The 13134-nt window shown below is 42.7% G+C and overlaps 1 protein-coding gene across 1 annotated transcript; it reads right to left on the reverse strand.

Moving 5' to 3' along the window:
- Window positions 1-667: 667 nt before the first annotated feature.
- LOC133054818 (zinc finger protein 420-like) lies at window positions 668-9347 on the reverse strand. The gene is made up of 4 exons (XM_061140141.1): window positions 9312-9347; window positions 7067-7193; window positions 6466-6561; window positions 668-2445 (listed from the first exon to the last, which is right to left on the reverse strand). Exons 1-4 carry the CDS (start codon window positions 9324-9326, stop codon window positions 668-670), a joined length of 2016 nt encoding a protein of 671 aa, XP_060996124.1. The 5' UTR covers window positions 9327-9347.
- Between the last annotated feature and the right edge of the window lie 3787 nt (window positions 9348-13134).

A 13134-nucleotide genomic window follows, 5' to 3' on the forward strand; every position in this document is an offset into this window, starting at 1 on the left:
TGCATGCACACTAGAAATGAAGTGTAGCATGGAGTAATTGGAGAATTCAGTTACATTCATTTTGGTTTTCAAATAATCACAAATCATGTCAATATCAACAAACATACATAGCTAGTAACTCTACATGACTAAACATCACCTCTTCATCTTGTGATCCATACTAACATATCAATTTTCTATCTATTTTAACTATGAATCACTATCTACAATATTTCTCCCTAAGAGAAACGTCAGAAAACAGAATTAATGAGATACTTTCTAGTATGCATTTCCTGATATTTATTTAGATTTGATTTTTTTATAAATACTTTCCTACATTTTCTTTATGTCATTCCATATCTTTCTTATATAAATAAGTCTTTTGTCTCCTGAATTGTATGTTCAGGACAAACCTTTTCCATGTCTTACTTCATTACTAGGGTTTCCCTCTAGGACATGCTCTCTGATGTCCAGTGAGGTGAGAGAGCTGATTACAGCCTTTGCAGGTTTCCTTACATTTATGAGATTTCCTTCAGTATGATTTATCTGATGGTAAGTAAGACCAATGTGCTGGGTTAAAGTCTTTGTCACAATCCTTACATTGATAAGAATTCTCTTCAGTATGAATTCGCTCGTGTTTAGTAAGAGTTGCATAGTGACTGAAAACTTTTCCACATTCTCTATATTATTAAGGTTTCTCTCCAGTATGAATTCTCTGATGGCGAGTAAGAACTTTGCGGTGCCTAAAGCCTTTGCCACAATCCTTACATTTATAAGGCTTCTCTCCAGTGTGAATTCGCTGGTGTTGAGTAAAAGTAGGGTGTTGACTAAAGTCTTTTCCACATTTTTGACATTTATAAGGTTTCTCTCCAGTGTGAATTCTCTGATGGCAAGTAAGACCTGAGTGCCAGCTAAAGCCTTTGCCACAATCCTTACATTTATAAGGCTTCTCTCCAGTATGAGCTCTCTGATGGGATATAAGGCCTGAGTTCCGGCTAAAGCCTTTGCCACAATCCTTACATTTATAAGGCTTCTCTCCAGTATGAACTCTCTGATGGTACATAAGGCCTGAGTGCCGGCTAAAGTTTTTGCCACAATCCTTACATTTAAAAGGCTTCTCTCCAGTATGAATTCGCTGGTGTTGAGTAAGAGTTGCATATTGACTGAAAGCTTTTCCACATTCTTGACATTTATAAGGTTTCTCTCCAGTGTGAATTCTCTGATGGCAAGTAAGATCTCCTCGTTGAATAAAGCCTTTGCCACAATCCTTACATTTATAAGGCTTCTCGTCACTATGAATTTGCTGGTGTTTAATAAGAGTTGCATATTGACTGAAAGCTCTTCCACATTCGTGCCATTTATAAGGTTTCTCTCCAGTGTGAATTTTCTGATGGCAAGTAAGACCTGAGTGCCAGCTAAAGCCTTTGCCACAATCCTTACATTTATAAGGCTTCTCTCCAGTATGAGCTCTCTGATGGCAAATAAGACCTGAGTTCCGGCTAAAGCCTTTGCCACAATCCTTACATTTATAAGGCTTCTCTCCAGTATGAACCCTCTGATGGCAAATAAGACCTGAGAGCTGGCTAAAGCCTTTGCCACAATCCTTACATTTATAAGGCTTCTCTCCAGTATGAACCCTCTGATGGCAAATAAGACCTGAGAGCTGGCTAAAGCCTTTGCCACAATCCTTACATTTATAAGGCTTCTCTCCAGTATGAACTCTCTGATGGCAAGTAAGACCTGAGTTCCGGCTAAAGCCTTTGCCACAATCCTTACATTTATAAGGCTTCTCTCCAGTATGAACTCTCTGATGGGATATAAGGTGAGAGTGCCGGCTAAAGCCTTTGCCACAATCCTTACATTTATAAGGCTTCTCTCCAGTATGAGCTCTCTGATGGTACATAAGGCCTGAGGCCTGGCTAAAGTCTTTGCCACAATCCTTACATTTATAAGGCTTCTCTCCAGTATGAGTTCGCTGGTGTTTACTAAGAGTTGCGTATTGACTGAAAGCTTTTCCACATTCTTGACATGTATATGGTTTCTCTCCAGTGTGAATTCTCTGATGGCAAGTAAGACCTGAGAGCTGGCTAAAGCCTTTGCCACAATCCTTACATTTATAAGGCTTCTCTCCAGTATGAGCTCTCTGATGGTACATAAGGCCTGAGCTCTGGTTAAAGTCTTTGCCACAATCCTTACATTTATAAGGCTTCTCTCCAGTATGAGTTCGCTGGTGTTTACTAAGAGTTGCGTATTGACTGAAAGCTTTTCCACATTCTTGACATTTATAAGGTTTCTCTCCAGTGTGAATTCTCTGATGGCAAGTAAGATCTCTGTGTTGAATAAAGCCTTTGGCACAATCCTTACATTTATAAGGCTCCTGGCCAATATGGATTCGCTGATGTTGACTAAGTTTTGAACTCTGATTAAACGCTTTGTCACATTCTGTACCTTTGAAAGTGTTCCATCCTGTATGAATTTCCCTATGTTTACATAGGTTGAGTATGTTAGCAAAGACTTTCTCACATTTCTTACACTTGTAGTTTTTCTGTGGCTTCTGAATACTCTGCTGTTGAATAAGTACTGAAGGCTGATTAGACACATCATATTCACTACAATTGTAAGTCTTCTCTCCAGTATCTGTACTCTTATTTAGTGAAAGACCTGATGCTTGATAAAAGATATTCCTACATGTATTACTTTCAGAATCCATATCTGAAGATTGAGGTGCCTGGTGTTTCCTAAGATCAGAGTTTTGTTCAATGTTATATCCACTGTCATTGCATGAACAGTTTCTTGCTCCATCATAAATACTCTGGTAACTATTGGGGTTGGAGCTCCTACTTAAGGCCTGACTCGTATTATTACACATGAAAAGTTGTTTTATATTAACCCTATCACGATATGTATCAAACAGTGATGGCTGAATTAAGTCTCTTCCATTATTATCAACATTACACATTTTGGATTGGAGAGAACCTGTCTGTTGGTGGAATAATAATGACCCGTTGCTCACAGACCCCTCAAGTTGATTACATTGTGAGTTTTCCCCATCATCTGTAAACTTCTCCTTTTCCGACGTGGTTGAATGTATGTGTAATCGAAGTCTACGTTCAGAGTGGTCTGAATGAGCATTTGGAGTAGAGACTGGATGACCTTCCAGATTTTCCACATTTCCCCTCAGAGAACGTGTGTGTTTCAAAAACTGATGTGAGTCATTGCTTACAAAGAAACACTGCGTGGCAGACGGTGATGACTGAAACGGGTGCTTTCCCCAATTTGACTCCCAGTGCTCATTTCTTCTGGCAGTCATGTCCACAGTATGTGAAATGGTCTCAATTTCTTTATGTCCATATAAACATCCTCTCAGTCTTTCACATACCCTTGTATGTCCCCAGTCTTTGGTTAAATGGTCATTTCCGAGGGGAGCTCTTTCATATAGGTTTGCTTTTTGGATTGAATTTTCAAACCTTGGATTCTTTGACATCAAACCATGGGTGTTGTGAGAAAACAGACCTAAAAGATACCAAATAAAAGCTTTCTTATCTACTATTCTCAGTGAATATCCCTGAAGATTTAGAGAAAATGGGGACCCAAGGATCAAGATTCCAGAGGATTAGGCAGATTGGAGTTCATCTCTCTCCACAAATGCATCAAGAATACATCAGAGTTGGAAGAATTCTCACAGAGCCCCCTCTGAACACTAGCAAAGAACCTACACCACCTAAAATGACCAGAAAGATTCCTGCTGAGCCAGATAGGACCAAAAAAGAAGAAGGAGAAGGAAGAGGAAAGGAACTGGGATGGGACCTGTAAGCTTGGGGGGATCTGAAGAGTGAAGAGGTGTCCACATCCGGGGGATCCCCTCACCGGGGGAGCTCAGTTTGGGCAGAAGGAGAGCCTCATTCTCTGTGGAAGAGAACATGGCAACCCGCGTGTGGCAGAGGGGAGTGAGAGCTGCAGATGGGGTGCTGACCCTGCCCTGCCCACCCAGCCTGAGAGGGTGTCCACCTCAAGGGTGTCCACCACTGCAGACAAGGGCTGGGTGCTGGAACCTGGGCTTTCGGGAGCAGACCCAGGCAGAGGACTGCGGTTGGCCATGAGGAGACATCCTGAGGGGAAGGGAGGGAGGGAGGACTCCGCAAATGGGACGCTTGTGGAGGAAGCCTGCACCACCAAAGCGCAGAGTGCCATTGTTGAGTGAGGCCCAAAGGGAAGAACCCCACCGCAGCCTCTCTCCCCCGTGCTGGCCCCTCATCCCTGGCAGTAGGGAGGACCACCACCCGGGTGGGCTCTACTGAGGCCCAGCTACGGCCTCCCCCATGCCCCTCCTTCGCCGTCAGCAGACCCCTGTGCCCTGGGGCAGCCTCTGGAGCAGACACCTGTGGGTGGGCCACATGCTCAGATGGAGCTGAAAGCACAGCTGAGCCCCAGGGTTAAGGAAGCAAAGCTGAGGTCTCTGCTTGCAGCTGCACTAACCATGCTTTTACATAGGCAACCGGCTTTGTCAGCTCAGCCCCTGCAGAGCATCTGAAGGACAAGGGGGACGCCCCCAGTCACAGCAGCTGTGGCTTTAGCAACTGTAGACTTTGTGGGCTTGTACACGAGGGGACGCGGCCAGGCCGGAGTCTGAGCTGCCCGCACAGGACCACAGCACCTGGGACCTAGGCCCTGAGTTCAGGGGATCTATGCTGGTGACCCGGGGAGAACAACATGTGAGAGACCCCAGGGCTGTGTGCCGGCATACCCATGGTTGAGGTGGGGCCAAGATCAGGGCCAACCAGGGTCACACGAGACTCACCCAATGGGTGACAGTGACGCACAGAGCACGTCCCAAGGGGAACATCCCCAGAGCAGCAATCCTCAGGGGCTTCTCTCCCGGGGGTGTGCTCCAATCCCACCTGCCTCCACACAGACCAGAACCACAGTGAAGAAACAGATCTGGGGGCTCTGTTCCGCCAACCAGGGCGCACACCCACCACAGACAGGGCGGTGACAGCCACAGAGCGATGGGGAAGTGCCCCTCAATATCCAGGGCAGGCTCGGTTACAGCAATCAAGTGCCCATCAAGGGGATCAGGGCACAAACCTCAGGACCAAACTGAGCCCTAAAGGGCAGGCACAGGAAATAGAGGAACTAGGATCCTGCATCCTTCAGGACTGAGACCACACACACAGAAAATGTAATAAAACCAGGGGATAAGGAGTGTGGGGCAGAGGAAGGGGCAAGATAATAAGCTACAAGAACCACTAAATGCAGCGGAGACACGCAGTCTAATGATTACCTTTTGCCCTAAGTCGTCTTAAATGGAGACACCAAACATTTTCAGAAATACTAGGTGCCTTCAAATACTTTAAGCCACTTCTTACCACTTGTGTTCTACTGGAACACATTCTATTAGATGTTTGTATCTAAAAATCATAAATGATATTGACATACAACTAATTAGAACCTGAGGGCCATCAGAAACTGATAACAAATGAGATAAATTAATAAAGTCTGGGGCAGCTGATAAGAAACAAGATAAGAAAGCCTTAAGCAATTAAATAAGAAGTGAGATTTTAAAAAATGTGTTGGGATCACAGAGAACTCTACTCAGTTCCCTGCAGAGACCCAAATGGAAGGAAATCTAACAAAGAGTGGCTATTTATACGTGTACTTTATTCTCTTTGCTTTACAAGAGCACAGCATTGTAAAACAATAAGGATTTAAATCCAATAAGGATGTAAAGGACTTAAAAGGACTTCTTCATATGATCTAAAATGTTAATAGTTTCAAACAACCATTAGAAATACGGTGGGAAATGTTCTAAACTATTTTGCCAAGTTATTTAAAAAATCTTTGAGTTAATTGAATACATTAAAGTATTTTACCATTGTGCAATTGTGGCAAATGCACTTCAGATATTTAAAATGAGTTCACATAACGAAAAGTGAAACATTGGTGTAACTCAGAGATTTGCATTCTCTCATTTTATGGAAGTTTTGCTTTATACACTGAAATGAGTTTAAAATTTATAAGGTCATATTTGTAGCTTCTGCTCTTTTAGAAAATATAAATCATAAAATAAATTCTGTCTCCAATACTCCAGTATTGGTAGTTTGTTTACAATTCCACTCACACATTTATTTCTAGAGGTAGAAACAAACTTTAAAAAGAGCATCTTATATTTATTCATCAATGGCAGTTTTCCTAGGACCCCCAAGAAATGAAAGAGCAGCCAACTCATGCAAGTTGTCACAAGCCAAGAAGAGAATTTGAATTCTCACTGTGGATGAGAAAAGTAATCATGGAGCTGAATTCATGAACGATTGAGAGGCAGAAGGAGCCAGGCAATGTCCGTCTATGACAGCAACAGAAATGAACCCAGAGTTCTCCAAAATCATTTCCACTGGAGCACGTCTTCCCAAGCCACAGGACAAAGGCTGACTTCCTCACTGCTCCTTGGACCTCTCACCTGAGTCATCAGCTCCATCCATTCACACCTACCTGGGTATGTGGCTGTTGTGTCCGTTCTCCTTACATCCCAGGGAGTCTTCATTTGCTCCAGAAAGGTCACCAGGTCCGGCTTGGAGACCACAAGACCTGTCCATCAGAGAAAGGAACATTTGTTTTGCTAGAGATTCTTAAGTTTCCAACCCAATATGTATTTGGGTGAGAAGAGAACGCACGGGTGAATGTTAATATAGTCTAGAGGATGATTTCCCCAAATACTTTATTGAAAGCACCCTTACAATACTAACAAATACATAAAAATCAGATCCTGACATTCTGGTCAAGTACTACAAGGCTAAAGTAAGTAGTGTAAATGTGGTTTTATGAGGACGGTGTCACTATTTAATACCATGGAACTGATTCAATCACCACCACGCTAGAGTGAAGGAGGCAGATTACATCACGAAAGAAAAAGGATAGAATCATACTGAATCACCATGAAGGCTTTCTTTCTAAACTCACAAATACCCATTTCCTGCTAGAAAGCAGGGATCTGAAGGTGTTGGTGGAAGCAGAAAATTCCAGGAGACATTCTAGAAATGCAGGAACCAAAGCCAGTGGTGGAAAAGGGATTCTGGAAGGCAGTTCTCCTCACCCAAGGAGGCCAGGTTCCCGTAGGTCTCTAACATCACATCCCTGTACAAGTCCCGCTGACCGAGGTCCAGGCATTCCCACTCCTCTTGAGTGAAGTCTATGGTCACATCCTGGAATGTCAGCCGCCCCTGAAATACAAAGTACAGATGCCATGTACTTTGGGGTCACAAAGAGTCAGACACAACTGTGATCGCAAAGAGTCAGACAGGACTGATGACTGAATGACTGAACTGACTGACTGACTGTCATATGGCCAAGAGAAGACTTCCTAACCTGACCCTAAACGAAAGCAGTAATTTCAGAGAACTGATTTTGATTTACTGTAGTTTCTGGTATCACACAATAACATTTTCTACCACATTTTTAACCCCAAGTAAAGAGGATATGATTCACAAGAAACTATTCTAATGTGGAAGAGAAATTATAATGTAATCAGATCAACACTGGCATATTTATTTTTGAGTGTTGTACTTGTGTGACCCAGGATAAATTGGCTACCAAAAACCAGGAAACATTTTTAAAAAGCAGATTCTGATCCAAGAGCTCTGGACTGAAGAAAATGTGCCACATTTTTACCAAGCTTATTTGAACTAGTAATGTTGCAAATTCTGCTCCACAAATGACCATTCTGAACAGGAATGAAGTAGAATAGTAGGGAAGAATTCACACTTAAGTCTGAACTTTAAGACGTTTACAAATTTTACAGGTCTTATAGGATAGTAACCTTGCAGCAAGAATCATTTTAACTATTTAGTATATACTGTATATCTTTCTGACAGTTTTTACAGAATCTTGAATGTGCAACAGAAACAATAGCTCCTCTGTCCATAGGATTCTCCAGGAAAGAATACTAGAGTAGGTACCTTTTCCCTTCTTCTGAAAATCTTTAAAAAACAGATAAAAAAAACAGCGATCAAATCATGTTAACAGGTTTGTGGACACAGACATATACTAAAATGGGACTATATACTTATTAATAGTGAATAGGGAAAAGTTGTCATTTCAATAAAATAAAGTTTTTTTTTAACTTATTAAAAATGTACATAAATATAATGGGATGATATTATTTTTATTTCTTTAAATAAACTAGAATACAGACATACAGAATGATGTAACATAAAGTAAAGCTCTGGTTCTGAATTTTTTAATTTCCTGAAAATCTATATCATTTCCAAAGAGCTATAGTTCAAATTTTGACACAGTTGGACATAGATTAGCACTAATAAGATTCTTATAAACATTTTGGAAAATACAAAAAAGTGATGAGACTCTGTGATGTGAGCATGGAGTGTACCTGGAAATGACCAGACCTGGGCTTGAGTGACAAAAATCCCGCAAACCCAGCATCTCTACTAAACACAGTCATGTTCCAAAGCAAAGAGAAACTTAAGAGCATATGGGATTCCCCCATTAACTGTGATAGTTTAGGCACATCCCTCACTTTTTTTCCTCAAGACACTTGTTAAAGACAAAAGGGAAATACATGAGCTGCGTCGCATGGGAATCTCACAGAAGTACTTAAACCAGTGACCATCAGAGTCATGGGGTTAGAAGTACATGGAAGAATGCATTACCACTGCATGGGTATTTTCGCAATATTATGGAAACCATGATCTGAATCCATCATTAAAAAAAAGTTAGTTTCAAGCAAATTTCACTTCATATATACCTCCCGTGTCATGTAGCCTAATACCACATTTAATTAGTAAGTCTTTCTTATCGACACAGAGGAAGAGGATAGTCTCAACTACATTTTTTTATTTTTGAATAAAATCTGGACCACTGAGTCCATTCTATTTCCAAGGGCATTGCCTTTTGCTCCTGTTCTAAAGACCTGAAGTTGCATCCAGATATAAACTCATCATGGCATTTCCCCTACTTCCCTACGATCCCAACACAGAACAGCATTCCACTGGGAATCCCTTATACCAGTGCCTCCCCGTGTTGGTCTTTCACAAAGGGAATATGTTCAACATTGAAACTGACAGAATAATGTTGAAAATTCATCATGCTCTATAGAAAGCCAGGATACATACATTGGATAACAGGCTCTGGGACATAAGGAAGAAACTGTCTAAAGAGCCAGTCTTCTCTAATACAAGAAAAACTGGAAAAAGTAAGCAGTTGGCAACAAACACCCTAGGTAGAAAAATTAGAAGCCGAGAACTGAAGGTTTGCAGATGTTCAGACCAGGCATTTCAGGAGGAAAAGCAGACACAGCCCCAGACCCGGGACAGGACACTTACCTGAGAAGCTGCCATTTCCTCTTCTTCTTCCTCCAGCTCTGAGTCTCCTCTGGGGATTTTTATCACAAACTCACATCTGGGTGTTAAGTAGATAACTTAAAAGGCATCCACACAATTCTTCAATCTGCAACTGCTGCAATGATCGAGAAGAAATAGTTTTCTTGCTTCCCTTTGCCGTTTTCAGAGCTCCTTTTTTACTTTCTCCTTCCTGGTCTGCAGCGGATAATCCAGACTAACCTGATATGCTAATCACATCCTGTGTTTGCTGTTCACCTTTCCTGCATTCTCTATGCAGACCACCCCTGCGAGTTCTCCTCCTTTCTTTCTGCCTTACAGAGTGCAGGCCACAGTACAATTCCCAAGACATAACAGACAGAACTACCACGTTACCTGACCCAGCCTGTGAGGGTTTTTGAAACAATGTAAGAGGGAGACCCAGGTCCAAGAGCCAAGAGCTGCAGCCTCACACTCAGCACCACTGTGACCTCAGGAAGGGAGCATTTAGGGCGGGAACTTCTACAAACAAAGAATGTCAGTCTGATTGATTGGGGAGGGGCTCCTTCTAGGATGGGTGTGGCTCTCCAAGACCTGGTATCTGTGCCCATGAACTATTTATTGCCAAATTCACACTGAAATGCAAGAAAGAAGAGGAAACCACTAATCCATTCAGTTCAGTTCAGTCACTCAGTCGTGTCCGACTCTTTGCCACCCCATAAACCGCAACACGCCAGGCATCCCAGTCCATCAACGACTGGCGGAGTCCACCAAAATCCACGTCCATTGAGTCGATGATGCCATCCGACCATCTCATCCTCTGTCCTCCCCTTCTCCTCCTGCCCTCAATCTTTCCCAGCATAAGGGTTTTTTCCAATGAGTCAGCTCTTCACATCAGGTGGCCAGAGTATTGGAGTTTCAGCTTCAACATCAGTGCTTCTGTTGCAGGAAGGGGGACCCCTTCCAGGGCCCCAAATTGGGCTCTTGTCTAACACTCGGAAATGAATTGTCCGAGGAGACACATGCTGACAAAGCAAGAGACTTTATTGGGAAAGGGCACCCGGGTGGAGAGCAGTAAGTAAGGGAACCCAGCAGAACTGCTCTGTCGTGTGGCTGGCAGTCTTGGGTTTTATGGTGATGGGATTAGTTTCCGGGTGGTCTTTGGCCAATCATTCTAATTCAGAGTCTTTCCTGGTGGCGTACACATCGCTCAGCCAAGATGGATGCTAGCAAGAGGGATTCTGGGAAGTGGACGGATACGCAGTGTCTCCTCTCGACTTTTCCCGAACTCTTCCGGCTGGTGGTGGCTTACTAGTTCCGTATTCCTTATCAGGATCTCCTGTCATAAAACAACTCATGCAAATGGTTACTGTGGTGCCTGGCCAGGGTGGGCGGTTTCAATCAGTGTGCTTCCCCTAACACTTCTAATGAACACCCAGGACTGATGTCCTTTAGGATAGACTGGCTGGATATTCTTGAAGTCCAAGGGACTCTCAAGAGTCTTCTCCAACACCAGAGTTCAAAAGCATTATTTAGAAGAAGGAATTCGTAGGGCCTGGACTCCATCTCAGGCCTGTCTGTGCTGATCGGGCGCGGCCACCTCTCCAGTGGACTCTGAACTCTCTGCTTAGTGTCTGTGGGAACGACAATGGAAGGATAAGACCCCTCCGGACAGGGGAACCTTGAAGATCATATCCAGGTTACTCATCACCTAAGAGAAAACAGACACTAATCGCCCCTGCCTCCAGACAGTATCTATCAGAATGTAAGCACAGGCTTAAATTGGTTATTAACTGGTTGGAATGTAACCACGGGCTTATTGATTATTAACTCTTTGAACACATAACACGTGAATGATGGGGTTATTGTGATTGTATTTACCCTTCCTTTGTAAGCATCAAGCGATTGGGGTGGTGGGTTTGGAGACGTACACATGGGATATAAAAGATTTTCACAAATGCTGATCGGGGTCCTTGGCTAAGAGGAGTCTCTGCCTTGGGCCCGCTGGTGTAATAACCTGCAATCCACTGTCTGTATTGTCCTTCTGAGTGAGTTTGTTTCCCGGAAAGCATGGCTATAACAAATTCTTCGCTGCTCAGCTTTCTTTATAGTCCAACTCTCACATTCATACATGACCACTGGAAAAACCATAGCCTTGACCAGATGGACCTTTGTTGGCAAAGTAATGTCTCTGCTTTTTAATATGCTGTCTAGGTTGGTCATAACTTTCCTTCCAAGGAGTAAGCGTCTTTTAATTTCATGGCTCCAATCACCGTCTGCAGTGATTTTGGAGCCCCGAAAAATAAAGTCAGCCACTGTTTCCACCGTTTCCCCATCTATGTGGCATGATGTGATGGGACTGGATGCAATGATCTGAGTTTTCTGATTGTTGAGCTTTAAGCCAACTTTTTCACTCTCCTCTTTCATTTGCATCAAGACCATTCAGGTATTACCTAAATCAAATCCCTTATGACTATACAGTGGAAGTGAGAAATAGATTTAAGGGACTAGATCTGATAGACAGAGTGCCTGATGAACTATGGACAGAGGTTTGTGACACTGTACATGAGATGGGAATCAAGACCATCCCCAAGAAAAAGAAATGCAAAAAAGCACAATGGCTGTCTGAGGAGGCCTTACAAATAGCTGTGAAAAGAAAACAAGCAAAAAGCAAAGGAGAAAAGGAAAGATAGACCCATTTGAATGCAGAGTTTGAAAGAATAGAAAGGAGAGATAAGAAAGCCTTCCTCAGCAATCAATGCAAAGAAATAAAGGAAAACAATAGAATGGAAAAGACTAGAGATCTCTTGAAGAAAATTAGAGATACCAGGGGAACATTTCAAGCAAAGATGGGCTCAATAAAGGACAGAAATGGCATCGACCTAGCAGAAGCAGAAGATATGAAGAAGAGGTAGCAAGAAAACACAGGAGAACTGTACAAAAAAGATCCTCATGACCCAGATAATCACGGTGGTGTGATCACTCACCTACAGCCAAACATCCTGCAATGTGAAATGGCCCTTAGCAAGCATCACTACAAACCAAGCTAGTGGCGGTGATGGAATTCCACTTGAGCTATTTCAAATCCTAAAAGATGATGCTATGAAAGTGCTGCACTCAATATGGCCCCAAATTTGAAAACTCAGCAGAGGCCACAGGACTAGAAAAGGTGTTTTCATTCCAATTCCAAAGAGAGGCAATGCCAAATAATGCTCAAACGACTGCACAATTGCACTCATCTCACACGCTAGTAAACTGATGCTTAAAATTCTCCAAACTAGGCTTCAGCAATACGTGAACCATGAACTTCTGAATGTTCAAGCTGGCTTTAGAAAAGGCGACGGAATCAGCAATCAAATTGCCAACACCTGCTGAATCATCGAAAAAGCAAGAGAGTTCCAGAAAAACATCTATTTCTGCCTTCTTGACTGTACCAAAGACTTTGACTCTGTGGATCACAATAAACTGTGGAAAATTCTGAAAGAGATGGGAATACCAGACCACCTGACCTGCCTCTTGAGAAACCTGTATGTAGGTCAGTAAGCAACAGTTAAAATTGGACATGGAAGAACAGACTGGCTCCAAATAGGAAAAGGAGTACGTCAAGGCTGTATATTGTCACCGGGTTTATTCAACTTATATGCAGTGTACATCATGAGAAATGCTTGGTGGGAGGAAGCACAAGCTGGAATCAAGATGCCGGGAGAAATATCAATAACCTCAGGTATGCAGATGACACCACCCTTATGGCAGAAAGCAAAGAGGAACTAAAGAAGCTCTTGATAGGGGTGCAAGAAGAAAGTGAAAAAGTTGGCTTAAAACTCAACAT

Source organism: Dama dama, chromosome 4 (assembly GCF_033118175.1).
Source record: "Dama dama isolate Ldn47 chromosome 4, ASM3311817v1, whole genome shotgun sequence".
In the NCBI taxonomy this organism is placed as follows: domain Eukaryota; kingdom Metazoa; phylum Chordata; class Mammalia; order Artiodactyla; family Cervidae; genus Dama; species Dama dama.

Coding starts and splice junctions, on each gene's coding strand:
- LOC133054818 (XM_061140141.1), bottom strand. Junction 6,562..7,066: donor CGGGAACCTGGCCTCCTTGG/GTGAGGAGAACT, acceptor TCTGATGGACAG/GTCTTGTGGTCTCCAAGCCG. Junction 2,446..6,465: donor CACAACAGCCACATACCCAG/GTAGGTGTGAAT, acceptor AAATTCATACAG/GATGGAACACTTTCAAAGGT.